At 51.7% G+C, this 24,611-nt stretch overlaps 10 protein-coding genes across 10 annotated transcripts; 6 read left to right on the plus strand and 4 right to left on the minus strand.

The window, feature by feature from the left end:
• Positions 1-103: 103 nt before the first annotated feature.
• J4E82_000190 (uncharacterized protein) lies at positions 104-1,656 on the plus strand (the record flags this gene model as incomplete). The annotated part of the gene is made up of 5 exons (XM_051726512.1): positions 104-472; positions 524-669; positions 731-882; positions 935-1,049; positions 1,161-1,656. 5 exons carry the CDS (start codon positions 104-106, stop codon positions 1,654-1,656), a joined length of 1,278 nt encoding a protein of 425 aa, XP_051593694.1.
• A 317-nt stretch (positions 1,657-1,973) lies between these two features.
• J4E82_000191 (uncharacterized protein) lies at positions 1,974-4,244 on the plus strand (the record flags this gene model as incomplete). Its single annotated transcript, XM_051726513.1, has 4 exons — positions 1,974-1,977; positions 2,122-2,499; positions 2,560-3,539; positions 3,618-4,244. The coding sequence occupies 4 exons, from the start codon at positions 1,974-1,976 to the stop codon at positions 4,242-4,244; spliced, it is 1,989 nt and encodes a 662-aa protein (XP_051593695.1).
• Positions 4,245-4,625: 381 nt separating this feature from the next.
• On the minus strand, positions 4,626-5,014 carry J4E82_000192 (uncharacterized protein; the record flags this gene model as incomplete). Its single annotated transcript, XM_051726514.1, has 2 exons — positions 4,626-4,664; positions 4,712-5,014. The coding sequence occupies 2 exons, from the start codon at positions 5,012-5,014 to the stop codon at positions 4,626-4,628; spliced, it is 342 nt and encodes a 113-aa protein (XP_051593696.1).
• A 1,375-nt stretch (positions 5,015-6,389) lies between these two features.
• Positions 6,390-7,294, plus strand: J4E82_000193 (uncharacterized protein; the record flags this gene model as incomplete). Its single annotated transcript, XM_051726515.1, has 3 exons — positions 6,390-6,488; positions 6,558-6,682; positions 6,745-7,294. The coding sequence occupies 3 exons, from the start codon at positions 6,390-6,392 to the stop codon at positions 7,292-7,294; spliced, it is 774 nt and encodes a 257-aa protein (XP_051593697.1).
• A 113-nt stretch (positions 7,295-7,407) lies between these two features.
• Positions 7,408-8,756, minus strand: J4E82_000194 (uncharacterized protein; the record flags this gene model as incomplete). Its single annotated transcript, XM_051726516.1, has 4 exons — positions 7,408-7,938; positions 7,991-8,368; positions 8,499-8,545; positions 8,681-8,756. The coding sequence occupies 4 exons, from the start codon at positions 8,754-8,756 to the stop codon at positions 7,408-7,410; spliced, it is 1,032 nt and encodes a 343-aa protein (XP_051593698.1).
• A 958-nt stretch (positions 8,757-9,714) lies between these two features.
• Positions 9,715-11,936, plus strand: J4E82_000195 (uncharacterized protein; the record flags this gene model as incomplete). The annotated part of the gene is made up of 2 exons (XM_051726517.1): positions 9,715-11,632; positions 11,701-11,936. The coding sequence occupies 2 exons, from the start codon at positions 9,715-9,717 to the stop codon at positions 11,934-11,936; spliced, it is 2,154 nt and encodes a 717-aa protein (XP_051593699.1).
• Positions 11,937-13,293: 1,357 nt separating this feature from the next.
• Positions 13,294-14,270, plus strand: TIF6 (Eukaryotic translation initiation factor 6; the record flags this gene model as incomplete). The annotated part of the gene is made up of 4 exons (XM_051726518.1): positions 13,294-13,400; positions 13,509-13,595; positions 13,669-14,093; positions 14,149-14,270. The coding sequence occupies 4 exons, from the start codon at positions 13,294-13,296 to the stop codon at positions 14,268-14,270; spliced, it is 741 nt and encodes a 246-aa protein (XP_051593700.1).
• Positions 14,271-14,933: 663 nt separating this feature from the next.
• On the plus strand, positions 14,934-16,370 carry J4E82_000197 (uncharacterized protein; the record flags this gene model as incomplete). Its single annotated transcript, XM_051726519.1, has 1 exon — positions 14,934-16,370. One exon carries the CDS (start codon positions 14,934-14,936, stop codon positions 16,368-16,370), a length of 1,437 nt encoding a protein of 478 aa, XP_051593701.1.
• Positions 16,371-16,842: 472 nt separating this feature from the next.
• Positions 16,843-20,132, minus strand: J4E82_000198 (uncharacterized protein; the record flags this gene model as incomplete). Its single annotated transcript, XM_051726520.1, has 2 exons — positions 16,843-20,003; positions 20,069-20,132. The coding sequence occupies 2 exons, from the start codon at positions 20,130-20,132 to the stop codon at positions 16,843-16,845; spliced, it is 3,225 nt and encodes a 1,074-aa protein (XP_051593702.1).
• Positions 20,133-23,015: 2,883 nt separating this feature from the next.
• J4E82_000199 (uncharacterized protein) lies at positions 23,016-24,425 on the minus strand (the record flags this gene model as incomplete). The annotated part of the gene is made up of 1 exon (XM_051726521.1): positions 23,016-24,425. One exon carries the CDS (start codon positions 24,423-24,425, stop codon positions 23,016-23,018), a length of 1,410 nt encoding a protein of 469 aa, XP_051593703.1.
• Positions 24,426-24,611: the final 186 nt, after the last annotated feature.

A 24,611-nucleotide genomic window follows, 5' to 3' on the forward strand; every position in this document is an offset into this window, starting at 1 on the left:
ACGCCAAGTTGTTGGACATGCAAAAAGTATAAAGAACCCGCACTCTACGCAGCTCAAGTTCCTCACGCTTTTCAGTTGACCACTTCCTCAGTGGATCATCATCATGAAGTTCGTACTCAGTCTTGCTTGGCTATCACTCGCTACGTGTGCCACGATCCGTAGCCCCCAACCCGTCTCATATGATGGCTATCAGGTCCACCGCCTCCGGTCTACTGGGTCTCAGTATGCGTCAGCAAAGCGGGCGCTTGCCTCCATTCCCCATGAGACCTTGAACGAAGTTCGTGGAACTTGGGATGTTCTCATTGCACCCGAGCAATTGGACGCCTTCAATGCACTGGGGCTCAAATCTCGAACTCTGCACGCGAACCTAGCCGACTCCATTGCCCGAGAGTCTTATGTCAAGAAGGCCTGGAAGAGGCAATTGAATGGGTCAGAAGATGCGTGGTTTGATAGCTACCATCCATATGAAGACGTGGGTGATCTATTACCCGGATTTGAACCAAAACTAATCAACTCTCCATAGCACATTAGCTGGTGGCGCGAATTACAGGAGTCTTTCCCGGAGCACTCAAACTGGACGAGCACCGGAACATCTTACGAAGGACGCGACATGTTCGGCGTTCATCTCTGGGGAGCTGGTGGTCCCGGAAAGCCTGCAGTCATCTACCAGTAAGTTTCCCTGTACGAATTGCATATGAAACATATAATGACTTTGTACAACCACGCTTAGCGGTACTGTGCATGCCCGTGAGTGGATCACTGCACCAGTCATCGAATATATCGCGAAGCAGCTTGTCGACGGATACAAGGCAGGTGACAACGACACGCAAGCCGTCTTGGACAACTACGACTTCTATATGTTCCCATTCGTCAATCCTGATGGTAAGCCATAGTACTCCGATCAGACTTGATGGTTTTCGCTTATCAGTCGTAGGATTCGTCTTCTCTCAAACTGACAACCGCTTGTGGCGCAAGAACCGTCAGCCACCACCAGAAAACGCTGCCAACCAGACGTGCTTTGGTCGTGACGTGAACCGAAACTGGGAGACGTGAGTGATGGTTGTCTTTGAGCCGTTGTGATATGCACTGACCCGTAGTCTCAGGAACTGGGATGCTGACCCACGCGGAGCTTCGCCAGACCCATGCTCGCAAACCTACAGGGGAGAAGCGCCCCGCGATACGCCTGAGAACCAGGGCATGGACAACCTGATTCGAAATATACGCGATGAGCAAGGCATCAAGCTATACATCGACTGGCATAGCTACTCTCAACTTATATTGTACCCGTTCGGCCACAAAGAAACCCTGTACGCACCAGAACTCGGCATGTGGACTAAAGCTGCTGCTTTGATGAGCGATACCATCCGCTACTACTCGACCAATGCAACTACGTACGTCTTCGGTCCTAGCGGAGCGACCTTGTACCCGACGACTGGTGCATCGATCGACCATGTCTACACTATTGGTCGCGCTAAGTTTTCCATGACCATTGAATTACCCGACACCGGAGACTTTGGTTTCGTTCTGCCCCCGGAGAGGATCCGACCTGCGGCGGAGGAACAGTGGGTTGGTCAACAAGTGATCCTCCAACTTTTGGACGAGGAGTTCTTCGATGGAGATGGCCCAGCGATTGGTGCCTTGGGTACGACCTGGTAGAAATGAGTAGATATTACTCAAACTTGTTATGTCCAGCGGTGAAGGTGAAACTACTATCTCTTTTCGTCCTCATCTTCTTCTCCACAAATGTTAGCATCGCTGTTTTCATCATCACTCATCTTACTCATTGTGATGCTAAATGGGGAATTACAACCTCTAGTCGCCCGACTTGCACTCTGCTTTTCTTGATTCTCGCTCTTCAAATTTACCAATAACGACAGCCAACACTATGGGGAAATCTTACCGCACGCCCTCTCCTACCAGAGAGCCGTACATAAGCTCAAGTGAGTGGGCTGAGCAAACATATGATTTGCGAGATGGGTACTTACGTATGGGCAGGCAACGTTAACTCACCGCAAACTGTAGTATCATCACAAAATCAGAACGTGTCACCCGCTGGAGATAACTGATTCGACCAGATCCTGGATGGTGAAACCACTACCCCCGACAGCAAACCTTCTCAAGAGTCAGCATTGATGGAAGAGCCACATACACCCAGGAAGAAGCGCAATCCAGTGCTCTGGCATGGTTTGCCGTCTCCAAACACTCCTACCTTCCACAGTGAAACGCATTATACACCATCGGCCGGCTCCGCGAAAGAAGAGCTAGTTTGGCAAACCACCCGAGGGCAAACCAAGGACGCTGTCGACCAGTCCTCCATACTGATTCAGCATTGCACCGATACGGATAAGAGGGAAGCCGAAAATGTCAACACTGCAATTTTGCGAGCAGTTGATGACGCTACTCAAAATGATGCAATACTTGCTCGCGAGCTCGAACGCTCGATTAATCCAACAAAAGCTCGCCGGAGTACTAGACTGCGTACGCAGGCGAAACCAATCTGTAAGTCCTTCAAATGCTGGCATTGTCAGCGCTCCAGCTAATCAGCTGTTTTTGATCAAGACACTGTCCAGCTACCGGCTACAGACCCAAAGACTGTTCGGAAATTACCACCTTCACCAGTGGCACCCGATCGTGACGAGCATGCTGATTTCAGTATTGTACCTATCAAGAGCGATCCAGTTCCCTTCAAGAAGCTACCGACCGTTCATTCCCTCTCTTGGCAACTAAAGTATCCTCCAGGAGGAAGCACACATCCCTCATATCCATACCCGACAATAGACCCGCGTCTCCTCTTCCACCAAGCGTTCGTTCCTATCGTCGGTGGCCTCCCCGACTTCACACTTGTCCCCAAACTCGTACTTCCGGTGGGATGGAAGCATGTCTCTTGGTCCGGACTTCTTCCAATAGCTTTCGACCCGTACCGTCAAGCGTTTAAGCTAACTCCTGTGGGACCAATGCCGCTTACCTGTGAGGAGCTTCAGCAGCAAGGGTTACAAAAGTACGTACCAGGTGGCGAGTTGCACCCTGAGTTCGGCTTGTTGCCTGAGATGCTCAAGCTGAGTGATGGAAGCGACGCTGAGGTGTACAATTTCGATGGTGTGGATTGGACACTGCTGTGGGAAGGGCAAGTGGATTTCCACGCCCCTCGTCGCACCATGGACCAGCACTGTATTAGCGGTGTAATCAACAGCCCCACCGATTCGAACACCTTCATACCCATGATCACTTACCCATGGCGCGAAGCACGGGACTGCCCGAACAAAGTTTTCGACCTCAGCGACGCCTGGCGTTGGCTATCAGAAAAAGAGACCAACCATACCGCTGACTTCATCCCCACGACAGAGAAGAAATGGCACGGAAGCGGAGCATTTCGTTCAACGCGCAAGCTAAAGTCGCCTATCCCCGAGCTCATGATGCTTTCTATGCTGTCGACCCCTACTACACCAAACATCCAACTCAACCCGCTGCTTCAGAACCAAGACTCTATGAAGGACAAGAACCAGTTCTGCCCATTCAAGAGTGTTGCAACACCTTGCACTGTGAACATCGCTCTTCTTGAGGATACGGAGTTCACAATCATGGAGTTGCTGTCTTACTTTCCGCAGCATTACTATTAGGGTCACGCAGCGGAGCGCATGGCAAAGGCTGGCGTGACAGGGAGTATGATACGGGAGTTCCTTATCATGACGCGAGGGCTTCAAGGCGATGAGGTGGTGAAGCCAGGTAGTATCTCATGTGCTGCTATGGCTGTAAGGAAGAGGGACTGCGTCAAGCTCGAGGAGGTTGAAGAAATGGACATCGACGAAGTCGGCAAAGACACACCTACACCTTCACCTGCTCTCAAATCCTCAGTCATCGACATGACCACGAACCATACGGCTGAAGGATGGGTCTACGATGTTTGGGAGAAGATCGATTACCCACTTCTCGCCCTCGCCCACGGCTTACAGTCGTTGCCTACTGGCCCGGACGCCGGACCACTGACAGCACTCATACTCTGGTGCAGAGAGAAAGGTCAGTACCGAGCTCTGCTAAGTGAAGTACCTACGCTGCTCCGGGCAGCAGATATTGAACCGCTTATCGAATCCGGTGACGATGGATGTCCGGACAGAGAGTTCGCAGGCAGGCATGCTGGATCGTTGAAGAAGGATAGGATGAGGGTAGTTCGAGACGCTGGCGCTAACAAGAGGGCACTTAGTGGATGTGTAGATGATAGCCAGGGAAAGAGGAAGAGGCTTTGGTAGACGGCCTGCGGGATCATTCAAATCTCTCAACGGAGGTGAGAGGAACGCGGGTTGCAACTGAAGAAGTCTTGGGGAACATGTTGGGCTTGGTCAGGCGTTTTAGCTGTGAGGATGCCTCACGAATGGTATGGCCACCAAGGTTACTTGCCGATCGCCATCTTGTAGAAAACTGAAGACTACTTGAAAATATGAATTGAAGAACAAAACGTTCTGCATGAAGACGCTGAGATTTTATACGCAACGGCTGAATTCGGTAGGAGGGTGACTATGGCAACTCTTCACGCCACAGTGTTCTAGATACCTGTGTCCGATACCATGCGAGGTCTGTACACGACGTCCATGTCCGATCTTCTGAAGATCGAGCGCATCACGACTCTGGCTTCATTGCATAGGTATGCCTGGTAGGGGTCCGAGTCCGCACTACAACGGGTCAGCACTCTCTACTCATTCTTCACATCTGTACTTACAGCAGGTGCCGGCGATGGACATCCGCCCTTGGAGCTTAGATAGCAACCCATAGCAGCAGCTTGTTTCATCAAGCACCTCTCATTCGCGCTGAGCAGGTTCATTGGCACAACCGGCATTGCGCATTCACAACCCTCCTTAAAGGTAGGTGTTGGCTCTTTGTGTCTGTTCCTGTGCGTGCGATTGTGTTTTCGCACACCACTTGGAGTTGGAGCAAGACTGGCTTGTGGTGCAGCCCAAGGGTAGGGCGTTGCGACAGCGGCGGTAACGAATAAGATGGTCGCCATGAGGGTTGATATATGCATCTTGAGCGGTATGGGCGTTTGATAAGCTTCAAAACGATCTGAAAGTAAAACTGTGTAAGATGCAGGCAGCCAAGAGCTTTGGATCTTTTGCAGATGATCAATCTTGTAGGCACCGCGAGTGCCACGCGGCAGAAGGCCTCTTCTATTGACAATTCGCAGTTCAGTACGCGGCGCAATATGTATTGATGAAGTTCCATCTAAACTTGCGTCGTCGTTGACCAGTGACGTGCTGCCGGTTAAACACACATATTCGAATACGGAAGTGCCATGGCGTCGACAAGCGACAAGGATTTTTCTTAGCTCTTCAAGTCAGCTCCCTACAAAAGTGCTGGAATGTGAAGCTCGAAAGTTCAAGAGGTGTCTTGCTATGTTGAAGAGCTTTCAAGCTTTTCTTTGTGAGTTGGTCAAAAGCTTTCGCATGCCACCGGATTCGCTAGATGTGACGAATTCTGTTGATTACGACGACGCCACATTCTCCTCTGTGTTCTGGTCGCCAATATCGTGGTCTAAGGCCCGTATCGTGTTGAATCGATTTCTGCTTCATCTAATCTTTTGGGATAATGATCTTAACCTAAGGTTTGCTGAGCTAGAAGACCGTTCGGAGTAACACTACTCTGTACCTGAGGGGACGAATTGATTATCAAACTTTGGATTCATAAGCTTGCATGAAGTAAATCGATAAGTTCAGCAGAGTGTGTGGCCTATAAAATCATGACACCAATTTCGATTGGTAGACGCCATCCGATGCGGACGCATACTCGATTAGATACTTCTCGTTGGGCGAGCCTGAGTAGGTATCTGTAGGTATGGGCATATTGTTCATACACACACTCTCTTCGACTCTTCGCAAGGATAGGCATTCATCGCTTCAAGCATACGCCGAGTACCTCCAACGAGACCTCAAGGATGAAACTGGTGTACGTTTTTCTCTAGTCGCTTCCATGATACGAGACTATACAGTTATCTCTCAAACGTTGAACCAATCTTGAGGCCTGTATACTCATGTTGGACCCATACTGGGTCAAAGGTTACTGCCTTTTCTGAGAGATGCAAGTTCTCCGATGGTCCTGGAATAGTGTCCAAACCTGGAACTTCGATGAAGGTTCATCTCAAAGCAAATCAGTCGATATCGAAGTCGTCATGATCTGTTCATACTCGCATGTGTTTGGGATATGGTAGGCTTGGTAAGACAATGGTCTGAATCGAAGCATGAGCAGATGGCAGTGTTGAGCGACAAAGACAGCGCCAAAAGCTGCCTTCCTCGGCAGCGTCTTGGCACTCCCTCCACCCCCCATTGGCCCCATCACCCATCAATCTACTCACTTTAGAACTTCCTGCACGGTCATCTACACATATCCATCGATGCAATAACACAATGGCGGCTTCAGAGACCCAAGGTGTATCGTATGAAGCTGAACACGTCCATTCGGTCTACGAAGAAATTGCGTCGCACTTTTCGTCCACTCGCTACAAGGTGTGCGTCCACCCTTGCTACTAGTGGCATAAATCAGAAAGAGAGCATTTATGACTAACAAGATATCAGCCATGGCCTATCGTCGAACGTTTTCTGAAGGAACAGTGTGATGGCGCTATAGGTGCCGATGTGGGATGTGGAAACGGAAAATACTTGGCTGTTAATAAGAAAGTGTGGATCGTGGGTTGTGACCGGTAAGTTTGAATGACTGTTTCGAGCATTACGAATAATTGTTCTAGGGTTAACGAAGATGTAGATCAACAAACCTTGTCAAGATTGCCAAACAACATGAGCCGCACGATGTGGTCGTAGCAGACAACCTCTCGCTACCTCATCCAAATGGTGTATTTGATTTTGCTATTTCGATAGCGGTCGTGCATCATTTATCTACGCCAGCAAGGAGGGTGGAGGCCGTGAAATGTGTTTTGGACCTACTGCGGCCATCATCATCATCATCTCATGGGAACGGTGATGGTAAGGTGGAAGGTGGTAGAGCACTGATCTACGTTTGGGCACTCGAGCAAAAAGATAGTCGAAGAGGATGGGACGAGGGTCACGAGCAGGATGTCATGGTGCCGTGGGTCTTGAAGCAGAAAAAGGACAAGGAGAAAGGACGGAAGAAGAAGAATGAGAGTCAAGCTCACGAAGAAGAGGCGCCGAAGCCAGATGGTGACAAGACATTCTTGAGATATTATCACCTGTATCGGAAAGGGGAGCTTGAGGGTGATATTGAGCAGGCTGGCGGAGTGGTGTTGGAATCGGGCTACGAGAAGGATAACTGGTGGGCTATTGCGAGATTACGATAACCACCTCTATGATATCTGAATTGCTGTGCTGTACGTCGTGTGCGACTGTACGGTGTAACTCTGCGCGTCCCCTTTTCTGCGTTCCGAAGACACCAAGCACGCAGATGTCCTTACTACTTACTCAAGTCAACAGGTAGAGCATGGCTGCTCTCGGTCAGCGGAAACAGCTGATGATAGAAGCCTAGAGCGCCAGCTACGAGTACGAGGTAATAGGCTACTGTCCATCCAACACCCTTCCCTTGATAAGCTGGAACATTCCTTTGCTCATCATCTTTCTTATCGACATCTGGCGGTCCGATGGGGATGCCAGCTTCAACTCCCACACGACCGTAGAAGCGTGGAAGCCCCATCCAGTTGCAAAAGGTATGCGCTAGCATGCACGTGTACACATTTCCAGTCCTGATGAAGACGAAGGCGGCGAAGAACCCGAAGAGCGATGTGTATGTGAACTGGAAGAGTGAACGAAGCACGGCGATGAAGAACGGGACTTCAGAATGGGTTATGCGGAATTCGTAAAGGTGGTGCAGATGCGCGATGCCGAAGTACAGTGGTGTGAGGAACACGATTTGCTTGCCGGAGAATTGGGCGAGGACATGGAGGGGGACGATGAAGGAGCGCCAGACGAGCTCTTCACTGACGGGGCCCTGGTGTGCGAGTGTTAGCGGAGCAGGAAGTAACTCGAAGTAGACAACGTACGACTACAAAATTCCGGTATCCGATCCAGCTACTCAAGGACTCGTTGACACCGTTTAGCTTGATCCAGTCTCTCCAACCATCGTCTACAATACCATGCTCGAAGATTGGGCCTGCGAAGAGGATCACGACCAACAGCATGGTCCGGATGGTATCTACGGGTGAAACAGGCCATATGCCAAGCAGGCTGAGGATCTCCATGGCGGACGCATCATGTTGGTAGAGTACGATTACGGTGAGGACAGAGCATAGGGCAGTGGAGAAGGTAACTGCGCGTACACGGGCGCGTATCGACGACGGTGCATCGCGCGTGAGAGTCGGAGAGGGTCGCGTTGCGGGCGACAGGTAGAAGGGGATTACGTAGATGAAGACATAGGCAGCCTGCAATCGCGTGTGTTAGCCATATTTAGGCGCAGGTGTTGGCTGTACTTCAGCATGTTTGGCGCATGCGGTGCGATTGGGTGAGAGGAAGGGCAATGGTGGTGGGGGTGGGAGCTTGAAACAAACGTACCGACAGAAGCGCCGCAGCACTCGCAGAGAGGACGGGCGGTTTGGGGACTGACGACACGTTAGACTCCATGGCAATGTTTCGACGAAGAAGCGCAACAGAGTTGGTCCGATGTGGGTCGCGCAGGCGTTTAGGAGGGTTTGAAGTCAAAGGGAGCCCTCACAGGCCAATGGATCGTCACTTACCGCCCTTGACATGTCGCTCGTACAAGTCCTCGAGCGCGCTGAGCTTGTCTCGCCAGCCGTTGAGGGGCGGAGGCATGGCAAGATGTTGCAAAAAAGCAGCAACTCGTCAAACACGCTATACTTGGACTAGGAAAAGAACCATGAGCGAGCTGTTATACCTGACCTCGGCCCCCCCGCGTTGTCGCGAGCATGTTGTTTCGCACAGGACAGCCCCCGACTATCGATAAACCGCCGGCTCCCAAATCGCCCTCGCACGCTGCTGGTCACGTGCGCCCGATCGTCCGTTCGTCTCGGCTCCTGTCACGTCCCAGGCCCTCTGCCAAAACCCCCGGCGACTTAGCACGACCTCCCGCGTTACCCCTGCAGGACGCACACCGCAAGGCCCACTGGCCAGCTTCTCTGCCACTCAACGGCTAGTCCGGATCGCTGCTCGTCGTCACTGGCCCGTCCTAAAATATAATTTCATTTTAACGTTCAACCGCGACGCGCCTCTGGCGACCTGCTAGGAGAGCCGTTTGGACGAGGGTTCCCCGGGCGCATCGCATCGTCGCGTGGACCGCGCATCCAGAAGCTCATATCCTTCAGTCGCCATCCGCATAGGCTAGACAAAGGGCATATTGTGCGCATTGGGGACATCTCTGTACAAGTCATCATAATTCGCGGGTCGTGCTCCATCGCTTGCCGGGGCTGAGCTGTCAATTGGATCGCACCTGCAGCGCGAACCTGCTTCTGCATAGAGCCACGAACCCTCTTTAGGCCGAGCTGCTGCCAAACGCCCGTCTTCCTCGATTCACCACCACTCCTCGCCCTCTCTCCATCAATTCTTCTTACTGTTAATGCCTGCGGGCCGCCATTCTTTTTGATATGTTTTAGCACTTTTGTCACTCATTGACTACCTTCACACACGGTCTTTACGTCCTCTTTTTACTGCCTTTCTACCCATTCCCCATCATTAATGATCGGTTTCGACTTCTCCGCAGCACGCGTTTACCAGCCCACATATCGGCATCCTCGGCCCACCACACCACCACAGCATGTCCTCATCACAACACCGTCGCGCAGACTCGCAAAACAAACTCGAACAAGGTCCCAGATTTTCGCCGCCACAATCGCAGTCGATAAACTCGTCTCCTGTCCGCAAGCCACTTCACGAGCGCTCAAACTCGCAAACCAATCAACACTCGGGTTCCACCATCCGCATAGTTCAAGATCCCGGCCATGACATCTATCAGAAATATCCCGTACCCAGCGAACCCTCGCAAGTTCTGCCCCCACCCCGTCATGCGCCAGGTTATGGCTTTGAGCGGCCGGGATCTCACGTTTCAAATGTCAGCCAGGTCGCCAGTACCATTGCAAAGTTCGAGGCGAGCCGAGCGCGAACACCACAGCCTATCCTGTCACGCAAGAAGGGTTTCAGACACTCGGGCTCCACTAGCATGTCTGAGGAAGATACCCTCATAGCATCTTCCTTTACGCCATCGACTTTAAGATTTTCCCAGGGGAGCACTGCCCCATCCTCACCCCCACCCGAATTAGAAGACGACGCAAAAGGGTTGGAGGTACTTGAGGAAGTCGTATCCTCACAGTCCCAAAGGCCAACCATCCGGGCTGTTCCTCCATCTTCTTCTGGCGGTGATTCCGACCGTGCATTAACCCCCAAGGCCTCTGCTGCATCTTTTGCCTCACCCGCTCCTCCCGCCTCATCACACCCAAACAGTAATGTCGGAAACTCGCCAAGTGTCAGTGTCGGTCGACCGTTACCGCAAACTCCGTCAGCCGAATCCCAAGCTAGGGGGCCTGCTCTCACTAGTGACACTGACTATCGACAACCTGTATTGAATCCTCAGCAAAGTACAGAGTCGTTCACGTTTTCTGATATTTCCTACACCAGCATCGAACCAACACATACACTCGCTTCATCACAGCCATCGCCATCTCTTCATGAAGCAAGCACAGCATCCTTTGCGAGCGGCATCCGAATTAATTATCCCGTCGTACGCGCGCCGTCGGCCAGCAGCTCGCGAGCTGATTCCCAAAACACGCCTAATATTGCATCCCGGATGCATGACCCCTCGCTGGTCCACCACTGGAGCTCCCAGCTATCGACCATCGCTTCCGTGTCCGAACGTGATTCGCGATCCCTTGCACGAAACTCACGATCAATCGGCGCAAGATCACATTCACAAGAGAGCTATGCGGGCAATGGTCGAACAGCGATTCCACGCCGGAGAGGGCAGACTATTGGGAGCGCACAATCGTCATCGGACAATGTATCGTCGGAAGGTCAAACCGAGTTCTCCTCAGTCGCAGTACCTCGGCCGCTGTTCTCCCCAACCTCCAGAAGTTCGTCCGACGACAACAGTGAGCACATGGATACCATCTCACCGCTGCCCACGTCGATTCCGCTACGGATGAAAAACTCTGGATATCTGCATAGAACGAACAGCGCTGATGCGGTATCAATGAGTGACTCGCGGCCTGGATCCTCGCAGTCCCACATGTCCACGTTCCTAGCAAACAACATCCCGGCATGGGCGAGGGTCTACTACCAAAAAGGAGAGCGTATATCAGTCGGCGCTCCGGAATCCGAGTCTTCTGGTAGCATACGGCTGGGAACCTCTCACAGTGGGCGATCACACACTCCTTCGGAGAGCAACTTTCCGCTCAGCATTTACCGGCCACGGAATCGCCCTCGGAACCGAGCTTCACACGCCGATACCGTCTCTCTAGCTGACGACGTGCACTCCATTGATGGAGCCGTATATGCTGTTGGACCTAACATGTACCCTCTCAGCGGCTACTCAACACCACACCTCCGAACTGACCAGAGAGGTCAAACACGATACAGCGCGTGGAACGCACCATCTCTGGATGACGACATGCACACCACACTTTTCGGGCGTCAAAACAGACAAATCCTACTTTTCTGCATAGGATTTATCTTCCCACCTGGTAAGTACCAACTCTGGCTATAATGCCGGATGTCTATGTATGGAGAGATTTGCTAATTAGGACTACAGCTTGGATAATCGCTTCGTTCCTCCCCTTGCCTCTGGACCCCAATACTGTGGGCACCCCCACTGTTAGCCAGGCCGACTTGGAGCAGCAATTCGCCCAAGCCATGGGTCCCGCCGATGACAAGTCTTTCCAGAAAGCAACTTGGTGGCGCAACCTCAATCGTGTCATGTCTGGAGTAGGGACGCTTCTGATCGGCGTCATCGTTGCGTTGGCCATCCTCGCATCGCGAATGTCATAAGTGACACCCACTTTTACACTCGGGCGAACCGATTCCACCACGATGTCGTCGCCGAACTTTTCCATTCACATCCGACATTTGCACGCTGTGCACTTGCATTACGAACCATTTTACGAACATAATCATGTCATCACGCAAGTGTTAATGTTTTTCTGGCTCCGTCACACGGCAGGTGCTTTCTCTTCGACATCTAATTGATCTCGTTTCGAGTACGTTGTCTTGTCTACGCACAGCCGCTGTTGTATATTTCTCGCATTTCGATTCTCCGCGCGTATCGTGTACGGCATGCTGCAGTTTAGCGGGCGTTCTCTTTTTGCTGCTTGTTCTAGTATGGCCGACAGCGTATTACCCATTTGCTTTGCAATATTTGGCCATGTCAGCCACTTCACAATATCACTATCTTCGTGTTCCATACTTGTTACTTGTCACCTGTCACATCGTCTTGGGAGTTTGAAATAAGACAAGGATGTCGTCGAGGTGGCTGGGAATCTGAAGCGTAGCGTCAACCGTGCGCTGCTCCTGGATAATATCGTCGCGGCTGGGGCTTGACGAACTATATGATCTTGTAATTATTATCATGCGTTCTACGTCAACTGTACGATGAGACGTCAATATAACGATTACCTTCTCTATTACATTGCGCCCCGGACTGATCATCGCAGGGTTGAAGTTACGAAAGTTGTGAGCTCCAGTATGGTCAGCCCACAGAGGACGGCAATGTCGTGACATATGTCAAGTGGAGCGTCGCACCGTGCGCTTGCTCATAGCGGATGCTCTGATCAAGCCTCGAACACTTTCATGGACTTGTGTCGCTTTTGATCAATGCTCCGAAAGTTTATCACCGAGCTTTGCGGTTGTTGCTAAGCGCAGTGTCGCGTTGCCATGAGGCTGCATGTTGCGAAATTGACGAGTGCACAGCCATGTATTGCAGATGTCAAGGACGGTGGCTTGCTTCACGATAATGGACGTGCGATCCCAGTAACACGTCCAAAGTACGCACGGTGACGGGTACGAGTCGCAGCACGTCGACAAGACGAACATGTCATCTCATCCGACGAACTCGCCAAGTGATGACTCTTCAGATTCACAGTCATAGCAGCACGAGCATGTAGATGCAGTGGCGAAGTTCGCAGTGGGACTTTGCTCATATGCAGGGTTCACTCAGGATGAGTCGAACTGCGCTAGCTCCGATTGGGTAGCGGGGCTTATGATGTCGCTCTTTACAAAATAGTCCCGCCTTCACAGTTTCTGCAGATTCACGACCAGCTTACCCACCGCGCACTAAATACCCTTGCCTTCTTTCTTCTAACCACCCCAAAGAGCCTCACAAAAAGATCCCAACGTCGATCCAACAATCATGGCTGTTCGCGCTCAGTTCGAAAGCTCCAACGAAGTCGGTGTCTTCTCCACACTCACAAATGCGTATGCGATTGTCGCAGTCGGCGCAAGCGAGAACTTTTACAGGTGCGCATAGCTCAATAGCTGTTCCCGGCTCGATGTAGTGCGGTAGCATGTTGTGCGACCATGGCGAGCATACACTGCGAAAAATATGTACTGACAGTGGCGCGACAGTGTCTTCGAAGCAGAACTCCAAGATGTCATCCCCATTTGCCACGCCACCATTGCTGGAACCAGAATCGTCGGCAGACTGACTGCTGGGTATGCATCCCGACTTGTGGCATCTTGCCATATTCAACCAATGCTACAGGAAAACACTCTAACACATTCCCAGTAACAAGAAAGGTCTCCTCGTTCCCACCACAACCACCGACCAAGAACTCCAGCATCTCCGAAACTCCATACCCGACGAAGTCAAGATTCAGAGAATAGAAGAACGATTATCAGCCCTTGGCAACGTGATATGTTGTAACGACCACGTTGCCCTCGTACACCCGGACATCGAACGCGAAACGGAGGAGATAATAGCTGATGTACTAGGCGTCGAGGTTTTCAGGCAGACTATCGCGGACAACGTGCTCACTGGTAGCTACATGGCTCTCAGCAATCAGGGTGGTATTGTGCACCCAAAGACAAGCATTCAGGACCAAGACGAGCTGTCGAGTTTGCTCCAAGTGCCGCTTGTGGCTGGTAGTGTAAACCGCGGTAGCGCGGTCGTGGGTGCGGGCATGGTCGTCAACGACTGGATGGCTGTTACTGGTATGTGCATACTGATTGAAGAACATCAAGGCCAAAGACTAATTGGAAAATTCAGGTCTCGATACTACAGCGACCGAGCTCTCCGTCGTCGAGTCCGTCTTCAGGCTCGGTGAGGGCAACGGTCCCGCCAACATCAACACCACCCACAAGGACGCCATGGTTGAATCTTTCTATTAGATTATGGTTCTTGGATAGGATTCCTTATTTCTACTCCACTTGCCATCAGTCGTGGTGGAATGCTGAAAGAATTACGATATCGTCCCGAACTACAAAGTGCTCGGAAGAAGCATTCGACGTGCAGGAACAGCGGGACATTGGATCATCTTGTTGCCGCGGCACGTTACAGGCTCGCCAATGTCGTTATGTTGGTATCCGAGGTATATGAGCAGCTGGGTTCCCTTATGAGAGGATAGTATGTGCGACGTGTGCACATCAATCAAAACAGATATGATGTGGAAAACAATGTTAAGAGTAGCGCTATGTTATATCTCCTGGAGTAATCTCATTCTGATCGTGTGCTAATATTTGAGGACTATTCGACTAAGCTAGTATCTTGTGTCACTGAAATGGGTAAGTATGCAGGTACCTTTCACCCACAATTAGCATGGCTGATAGGGCTGGAGGCGGTGGACACTTTCTGCCGACGCTAAGACATCATCGTTCACGAAAGTCACTTTGCGCCAACGCTCTTTCACCAACCCATGTGGGTGCCAAACACATACCGAAACTCTCTCTCCACCATTCAGCGACATTTCCATTCGCATAGTTCATTAGATCTATCGCATCTTCGGACAGAAACCTCCATTTGCCTCTTGAATCTCACCCCACCCCAACCGCATCATGTCAGACTCGACCGCGCTCACGAAGCGCAGTGCATCTAATGCGCTTATGCCGCCACCGCCCGCCCCCAAACGTATAAAACGCCCTTCGGTAGTCCTAGACGAAGATACCTATGTTTCCGCCGTTTCGCACATCATTCGCCGCGACTTCTTCCCAGGGTTAGCAGAAGCAGACGCACAACGCGAGTATCTCAACGCTGTGGAAAGCAAAGATCGGTCATGGATCAGAGAAGCCGGCAAGAAGCTCACACAGGTCATGACTCCTGTGCCGAGCGGACAAAGAAAGATGGCAGCGAGAACGAGGTTCGACAAGACAGGCGGAGCTGGTGACAAGACTCCAAGTGTATGGGGCGCAGACACACCTGTTACACTCGCTGGGACGGAAATTGAAGACGACGAGGAAGGCCTGGGCAAACTAGATAATGTCGACCTAAACATGAGCTTAGGCGCATTCCAAGCAAAATACACGAGCGAAGACCAGGAGAGTTTCAGCCAAATCATCGACAAGCAGAATAAGACAAAATTTGACAAGAACATCTGGCTACGGGAAGGCAACATGTATGCGAGCAAGCAGCGCGTAGCACAACAGAAGGTCATCGAAGCTAGAGCCGCTGCGTCTGGAGGCAAGGACATGATACTCAGCACACGACCAAGCCAGAACCTCGATGATCGACCGGCAGCGCCCACAGGACACCGACATACTGCCCGAAACAGCCTCATGTTCGGTCCTGACAGCGTAGAACAATGGGCACCGACTCGCGCGCAACAAGCCGAAAACACCTCCCTCGCGCCTCCAAAGAAAGTCCTCTACAACAATACTCGCCTCCCCGCTCCCGAAGCAGACCCTCCTCGTCCACCCAGTCCCACACTTTCAGCCGTCCGTGATGCTGTTGCAGGACGTCCGCGTCTCAATCCCAGCGAAGGAGGTTACACTGGGAGCGAAACACCCCGAGTGAACGGCTACGCTTTCGTCGACGCGCAACCCCCTTCTCCCTCTGACGATGACGACGACGATGCACCCACCGACCTCCTAGAACGTTACGGTCTAGGTAGTAGTGACAAAGCCACACCATTCACAATCAACGACTCGTCGTCGCGCGAGAAGATGCATCACAAAATGGTCGAGCAGATTGGTGCTAAACGATCGAACACTGACAAGCAAGCGAAGCCAACAGGCTCGGGCTTGGGAATATTCACAAGTGAGACGCCGAGATTCTTAAGCGCGCCGACGCCAAGGAGAGGACCTGCTATTGGCGGCATGACACCAGGAAGGAAAGCGAAAGGAGATTTGACGCCCGCCGCTCAGAGGCTATTTGAGAGAATGGGCAAAGCGACACCAAGGGGTGGAGGCAGTGCTGGGTTTGGTGGGGATAGAAAGGGGGGATCTGGGTTAGGACGGGATTGGACGCCTACGCCTAGAGTCAAGAGGAGAGCATAGAAGGTGTGAGTGGGTGGGATAAGAAGAAAGAGGTTTGTGCGAAGTGCTCGTGCAAATGTTGTGTTTTGGTTATATTGGAGCGGAGCAGCAATAGCAATAGTGATACCCAACTTCTATACTTGATAATCCTTTACGCAATCTTTAAACATATTCTTCGTTTCATTAGCGACTAAACAGCAGGTATCACACATTACCATGGCAATCTCCACGGCAACAAGACTTATGGACATCATCAGAACATGGATATCAATAAAAGTTCTACCTAAAAAAAAACCCTCCACGCGAAACCTGCGCGGCCGCCCAGGGTATCCGGAATGAAGTAATGCTATAGAACTGCGCAAGAAACCAACAATGCAGTTAACCAAAAGAACCCGCTTTATGCAACCACCCTGTACAAAGAAAATCATCGGATAACGACGGCAGAACCATTCATAATGTACAATTACCATTCTCGTTGCAATCAGAGATGTGTTTAATTGCCCCTCCTCCGTTGCTCTCCCGGCCCCTGATAGCTCCTGAACTGTGTTCCAGGGGCGTGGTAGCTCCTATACTGCCGCCTAGGTCTTGATTGTGGATCAGACGAACGTTCACCGTTGTTTTGAGGCTGCCCTTCACGCTGTTCGTAGTGCATCGGTAAAGTATGGGGATGCGTCGGGGAGTAGGCTTGTTGTTGAGAAGGGGGAGGACCCTGTTGTGGTGGTCCTGACTGCCCGATGTAGGGTAGAGGCGGTGGCCCGCTTTGTGGCGGAGGCGCCATATTTGCGGGAAGTATTGGTTGACCCCCGTACTGGTGGATCTTGAGTGGTTGGTATGAGCCTGTGCTCGATGATGGAGGGGGAGGTGCTTGAAAGGATCCTGGTGGTGGTATGTAGCCACCTTGGTATGACGGTGCACCGCCGTATGGTTGTGGGTACGGTGGCGGCGGCGGCCCTTGAGGCGGGTGCGACGTTGGTGGGTAGCTTGGTGATTGCGGTGGATATGGCTGGCGAGGCGGTGCAGGATCATAATGTGCGAAGCGGTAGTTGATGGGAGGTGCGGATGGCAATGGCCCAGGAGGCTTTGGCGGAAGTGGCAATGCTCCTGCGGGTGGAGCATATGGGCTCTGATGTGTCGGTGGAGTCCGGCCTGACTTGTTCTGTTCCCCATAATGAGGCTGTGAAGCATGACCTTGGTATGGCGATGATGCGGACTGTTGAGACACCTGATGACCACTCATCCGTCTATCATGTTCCCATTGCTGGGGGGGTTGTTCGTTGGATTGTCGACGGGCTGCAAACATGCCTGACAAACCATCGTACAGGCCCGTTGATGGCCTTGTTGGATCGTATGCCGCGACTTCAGCTCGTTCTTGTGTATTTGAGGATTGAGTAGTTGCTCTATACCAGGCAGGCGGCCCCTGTCTATAGTGGGAACGATCGGGAGGTTCTCGACCAAGCTCGCGTGCCTTCCTGTCCAGAAGTTCCCTAATCTTTTGTAAAGGATCCCGACGACGCAACGACTCTTCGGGCTCGCGTGTCTGTGGTGGAACACTTGATTGTTGCTGTTGTTGTGATGGGGGCGGAGGAGGTTGTTGTTGCCAAGATTGAGTATTTGATGGTGGGGAAGATGGTGGGTTGCTTTGAGGCGGGCCACTCAACGCATCCATCAATGCCTGATCTATAGGCGGCTCTTCCTTGTTCATCACAGCGTCTACCCTAAGCGCGTCGCTCCTGGATGGTGTCCGACGATGAGTAGAAGCTTCTCGCATTGATGGTGTACTCGGCTCTCGAGCTGGGGGCAGAGACTCCCTGTTCCTAGAGACAGGGACCTCCTGATCATCGTTGAGGATGTCCATGATTCTATGTGTTGATAACCTTGGTGTTGATTTCGCCGGAACTTCAGTTTCTTTCGCCGAAGCCGTGGCGCTAGCTTCAGAAAGAGGGCCACTTTGAGTCAGATCTACTGCAGCTTGGGTGCTCTTAGGAGGACTGCTATGCGCAGCTTGAGACGGCAATCCCAACGGTACCGCTGGCTGTGCGAACTCAGGGGATTTTTCTCGTGCAGGCTCCTGTTTTATGATAGGCGTTGTCGCTCGTGGAGGCGGTGGCGGCTGTTGGCGCGGGTCTGGGTAGTGGTACTGAGGCTTTGGCACGACCGTGGTGCGCGGCTGATGTGCTGATACGTCAGCAAGCATCATGAGCAGAGCGGCATGCTCGTTCGAAATAATTTCGGCCTTGGGTGGTTCTGGTTGTGGTGTTGGCGTCCTTTCAACTTCAACGGCGGCATCAGCGAGACTGGTGATGTTATAATGTGCGATCGCTTCTGTGCGATCTGGTCCGTCAAACTTTGCAAAGCCACCAGCAACGTCGTCGATAGAATCATCAGCCTCTTCATCGTTCTCGACAAAAGCGACACGTGCTGCGGTGAACTGTCGCCGCACGGAATCGTTCTTGAGCTCCTTGTCTGCCTCAACGTAAGCTCTGCTACGTGAGGCAAACTTCGAGCCGATGCGATAATCATCAGCATGAATAGGTTCGTCACTGAAAGTAGGCGGAAGAATGTTGTCTTCATCGTCTGTGGCGTCGGCCTCCTGGCCCTTCATCTCCCGTTCGAGTTGCTTGGCGCGGTAGAATATTTGAAGCATAAAGTCATCTTGTAGCTCTCGAAATCTGTTGACATACTGCTCGCGCTGGATATGCTCCTCAGCAATGCGCACTCGTTCCAATTCTTCGAGGCGATATGTGCGCATAGCATTGACTTGGTCCAGACGAGCGTCGCGGCGTTGGTCCAGCTGGGCCATAACAGCATCGTACTCGGGACATTTTTTGTGGTATCGAGGATCGTCCTCAAGATTCTTCGTCGTGCGATTCGCCAACTCTTCTAGCAAGACCTTCTGAACCTTTGCAAGACTGCGGTAACTCATCTTGAGATTGAGTTGTCGACGCAAATCAGTCTCCACATTGATGTCCGGATGCGGTTGGCGCCGACGACCGGGCAAACGCCTGCCGGACTTTGCAGGGGCATCGCCATTGGTCGGCAGAACGTTCTGAAGGCTTTGATGGCCGTCAACATCTGGAACCTGCTCAGGTGAATTGGGTGCTGTGCTAGCATCTGTTAATTCAGGAGGTTGGTCGGCGGCGGTGTCTGCTGCTGTTTCTTTTGTTTTGCGCTTTTTGCGCGGTTGTTGTTCGGAGACATCGCTTTGGTTTCGGGTTAGAACTCCGTTTGGACGTGTTTTGCTGGACTGTGTTGAGTCGTCTGATGCGCGTCTCTTCTTGCCAGCCGCTTTTGGTGCCGTTGAAGTCGCATCAGATGAGGGCTTCTGTGGCTCTGGAGTTTGCGTGCCATTCATGGGTGTGTTGTTGTCGTAAGAGCCATTAGATCTCTGCTGCGAACCAGAATCGGACGATGTTCGGCTGCGCTTGGCTGGTCGCGCATCCTCATGGTCGGGAGTTGCATCCTCGTTTTGCGCAATCTCATTCAGAGAACTGCGACGACTGCCAGAGCTTGCGCTAGATGGCCCAGCCGAGCTCGTGTGGTTAGACGTGCCTTTTGCACCGCGACGCGTTGTCATTTGGAACGGTACTGAAGGAGCAAGGCGAGATGTCTTCGAACCCTGAAGACTACTTCGCTTATTAGACAATGCGCTAGCGGCTATGCCAAGGTTAGCATAACCCTTTAGGGAGCATACAAAAGCAGTCGTAGGCTTGCGGACTTACGCGGCGTCTTGAGAGGGGTGTTGGAAATGGCCTTTGTGCCTTTGAACTTTCGTTTCGGCGGCATGTTGTTGGGTGAGACCCGTAGGTAGAGACCTGACAAGCCAGCCATTAGCTTAGAATCATGACATGACGGAGGGCAGCAAAAGCTGGAGCTAGCTTTCGAGTAGAGCACTCCGTACTTACAGACCCAAGATGTGATGTCCAGTCAGTATTTGATATTGTCACTCCCTGGTGTGGTAGGTAGAGCGATGATTGAGCTGTCAGCAAGACGTGTCAGCACACAGTCGAAGTAGTATCGGGAACAGACAACGCCCGAATAACTCCATCGCGTTTTGTGCTAGTTTAGTCGTAGACTTGTGGTATTCGTGCTGTAGTTTTGCGCGAGCTGAGTGGCGGATGTGAAGTACTTACTATGACAAGTCGCCTCAGTGAGTACAGTGACTTGCTTGACAATGTGACGCAAAGTCTAAATCAACGAGTCACAAATTCATGAACTGCTTTCGGGGCAATCCAGAGTTGTGTCGATATGTTTTCAACGCGGTTTGCCTGTCGGAAACGAAGTTGTGGGTGCTCGCAAGAGAGAAATAACCCTGCAGAAGGAATGCTCCGTGTGGCACAGTCGAGCAGAGGTGTCGGAAGGGACAGATGCTCAGATATATCAGGGCAATAAGATGTCAAAGAGATCGCACTTGTAGCGTAAGCTCCAGAGACTGTCGAGGGTGTTGGAAATCGCGTTCCTTCGGCGCATGAAGATGAAGCTCTTGTGAGATCCTTGGTCAGGCTTCGCGCCTTGCCGGATTGGGATCTGAGTCCACGAATGACAGCGCTCTTCACCTGCAACAATCGCAGCGAGGTATCGTACAGTAGGACCTGAACATCTACGCAGTTGCTAGGCGGCTTGGGTTGAAGCTCTACAGTAATTACTACGGCTACTAGCCTGTATTGACGGCGCTGTTGGTTCTGCGCCTTAGGCCTTCTGATGCAGCACACCAACCGAAGACGGCAATGACCCAGACACCCAGATTACGTGCATCGCTCATATGGACCTCTCCCGCCGCCACCGTGTCTCGCACTACAAATCATCGCGTTTGTCCTGTTGTCCTTGCCATCATAGTATCTTAATCTCTTCGAAGCATTCGGCGCACCTTCTCGAAGCTTTTCAAGTTGCTTCATCCAGGTTTCACGTCGCACGTCATTAGCCGCAGCGCTAGACGGGACGATCCTCCCGAATCGTCACCATCGCCCCTGCCCCCTTCACCCAAGGGTTGTAACGCAAAAACGAACATTACAAGTACTTGACGTAGAAAAAAAAAGGTCATGCTCTCGCATTCTGTGACAATGTTCTCTAGCCGATACGTAGTCTGTTCTGAAGGAAGCGGCGCAGCGTGCATTCATCGAGCGCCTTGCAGCGCATCACACGTAAATAGGTCTTCAGGAGGCAAAGGGTTTCTAGAACAACTTTTGTCGACGAGCTGTTCTGGACCTGGCTTGTTGTTATGTTCTCTTTGCGAAGAATACCATAATATTTATGCGATTGACCCTGCCATGCAGCATACGTTGCTCATACCGCATACCATGTACAACGGTGCGATGGAGTGGACGAATGAATAGGCGGCAGGTAACGTCGAAAGCGCCACAGGACAGGCGAGAGCAGTTGAACACGCCACAGGTTGTTTGATCGTTATCCGAACATCAGGAAAACCCGTGCGCTTCCTTCGATTAACATTGGTAACAACTGCTACCACGTCTTCTTGCGCACAACGCTTATTAATTCCATTCTTTCCTGTGGAAGTGCTATAATCTTACTGCCAGTATGGTGCCGCCATTTCCTAATGATGACATACAGTCAAGAAGCACGCCACTCCAAGAGCTATCTAACAGAAAATACCGAGTGTAAGGATACTTGTTGGACAAGATAGAATTTGACCACCTAGTTAGACCCTGTGGTCTTTGCCCACCTGCTTACATCCAATAGTCCCACAACCCAGTAAACCGTATGTGTACCGCAAGAAAAGATTTTCAACATCGAACATGCTCTCATCGATACGACACCACACATTCACTCCGCTCCCGCAATTACTCATCAACCATCCTCGTTACTTGGGCAATAAAGACACCCGTGCGCCTGGTATCATATCCGCAAAACCCGGCGTGCACATGGCACTCAGGGCAATCGCGCCCGAATTCGTCATCATTCATCTCCCCACACGCTCGCCATCAACGGTCGTCCAGTAGGTTTGCAAATGAAGCACGTATTCGGGCCCTTTTGACGGCGATGTGAAGCGGGGATCTCCCACGTTGTTGTTGTTCGCTTCCTAAAGACACACCATGTGGGGCTGGCAAATAGCTTTCCCCTGGCATGATGCATGTTATTACATCAACTGGCGTTGGCGTCAGTCATGTAGCGCCATCGCGATAGGGAACCGTTGAAATCGAGGCTGAAAGCTTTTGTGAAGTAGGTTCTAAAGGGTCTGAAGGTTTGGAAGATTCTGCAGACGGAGAGGAAGAAAACGATAGTTCGCGTACGAAAGTGGGAGGGGTTAAAGTTCATGTCCATTCAATTGAGAATTTTTGTGTTGTTTTGGGTATAACGCCTTGCCTTGCGGCTTATTTTGTCTCTTCCGTTCTTATCCGATCCGGGTTTCCTTTCTTTGTGATACGCCACCAATTGACTAGCAAAAAAGTAAGATGCTAAATGCGATGAAATATTTCGTCCGCTCAAACAGCCCTATATGCTGGAGCCCAGACCTAATGAAGTTGCGATGCGAGAACGCTCAACGCTCGATCAAACCCCCGTGAGGGCGAGAGCCAGTGACAGAAGGGAATATGTAACATGAAGGAAACACCAAAGGTATGAACAGCTAGGAAAATCGTATCGTACAAACGTGTAGAGACATTACATCTTGCACATAACGTGGATGAAATCAAGGAAATAACGTTAGATCAATCATCGATCTGGAGAGTATTGCAAGGCGACTCGACGGGAGCCGCTCATGCTGCTTCGTGGAGAGGAGTTGAGCACGAAGTCAGGAATCGGAGGTGTCATTGCCCGACTAGGAGGAGATGGACTCCTAGACTTGGACTGCATGCTTGCCGCACGTTCGCGAGTGAAGCTTCTGGCCTGATGAAGAGAGGGAGGGCCTACTGCAGTTTGGCTGAGGTTACTGCTCGACCTCATCCGGTTAAATGAGCGTGGAGGGCATGCGATGGCTTGGTTTGAGTATGGGCTGGCCATAATGCTGGTACCAGGCGTTGCTGCAGGAGGTGGCAGACCAGACGGACTTTCTGACCTGAATAGTGGATGAATATGAGCCTCGCTGCATGCCGGACTAGGAGGACGCGAAATGTCTGGCATCATCCTGGGAGGTGGGGCCAAGTCTTCATCCTCCTCCTCTGGAAGCTCTGAAAGGAATGGACCGTCCAATGCACGCGCAGGCGAATTCGGGCGACTGCCGGGAATTGGCTCCAAAGTCGTGCCTCTTGATGGTGCTGCTTGCAGAACGACATCGCGTGCTGGAAGACTCACGCTGCTTGTGTCCCAACTATCGAAACCATCTGAATGGGAGACGGTATCGATTGACTGCCGATTCGAATGAATGCTGACTGGGGCGTCTTTGGTGAAGGACTTCTGGCTGATGAGAGTGGTACGCGATGTGACTGGACGGACTACGTGACGAAGAGAATCTCTGAAAGATTTGAGTGACTGTGATGAGCGAGTGGAGAAGGTAGGAGAGGGCAAGGCTCCTAGAATCTCAGGTTGCTGGTGAGCGGCCAAAGGGGACGAAGGTTGGACTGGCTCTGCGAAGTGGAGATTGTTTGGGCGTGAAGTTCGCAGCTCACTCATGACTGAGTCACGAGGACCTGATGTGACGACGGTCTGCACTTTAGGTGTCTTGCGGTTCCACAGGGACGAAGTGTAGAGGATAATCTGACTGGAGCAGGAGATGGCCCAGGCTGCTATTTGACCTGAGACATGGCTGTCCCAGTCTGAGACTGGTCCACTGAGGGGGCCAGCAGTAACTTCTGCCCATCTTGACTTGATCATGATGATCAGGATGAGGGAAAGTACCAGCGCAGCGCCTGATACAAGGACGCTGGTGGCTACAAGAGCCTTTCTTGCCCGACCTGATCGTTCTAGAGCTCCGCGGACATCTCCTACATTGTGGAACATGTAGAAGCCAATGCAGCAGAGAGAGACAACGTCGACCGTGCCTGCCACAGCAGCAATGTTGACGAGGGACGATTGAGCCGAAGAAAACGATGCTGCCTCCAGAATAGACAAGATTGAGTCTGCAGCCGTGCTTGACCATGCAACAACGCCGACGAGAGAAAGGTAAAATTTGCGAGACTGTAACATGATGAAAGGATTGCGTGAGGTTGTTGGCCAGCTCAAACCCCAGCCTGAGTGCTGTTTGGTGGAAAGGCGACAGTCAGCCCGGAGAACCTCAAGGTATCGATGAGACAGCAGCAGTATAGTCGTATTATAGTACCAGGGGTTTCCAGGGGGTACTGTCGATAATTGGTTTTGGTTGACTGACACCAA

The sequence above is a fragment of the Alternaria postmessia genome (genome assembly GCF_024291825.1).
Source record: "Alternaria postmessia strain BMP 2775 chromosome Unknown scaffold_1, whole genome shotgun sequence".
Lineage (NCBI taxonomy): Eukaryota > Fungi > Ascomycota > Dothideomycetes > Pleosporales > Pleosporaceae > Alternaria > Alternaria postmessia.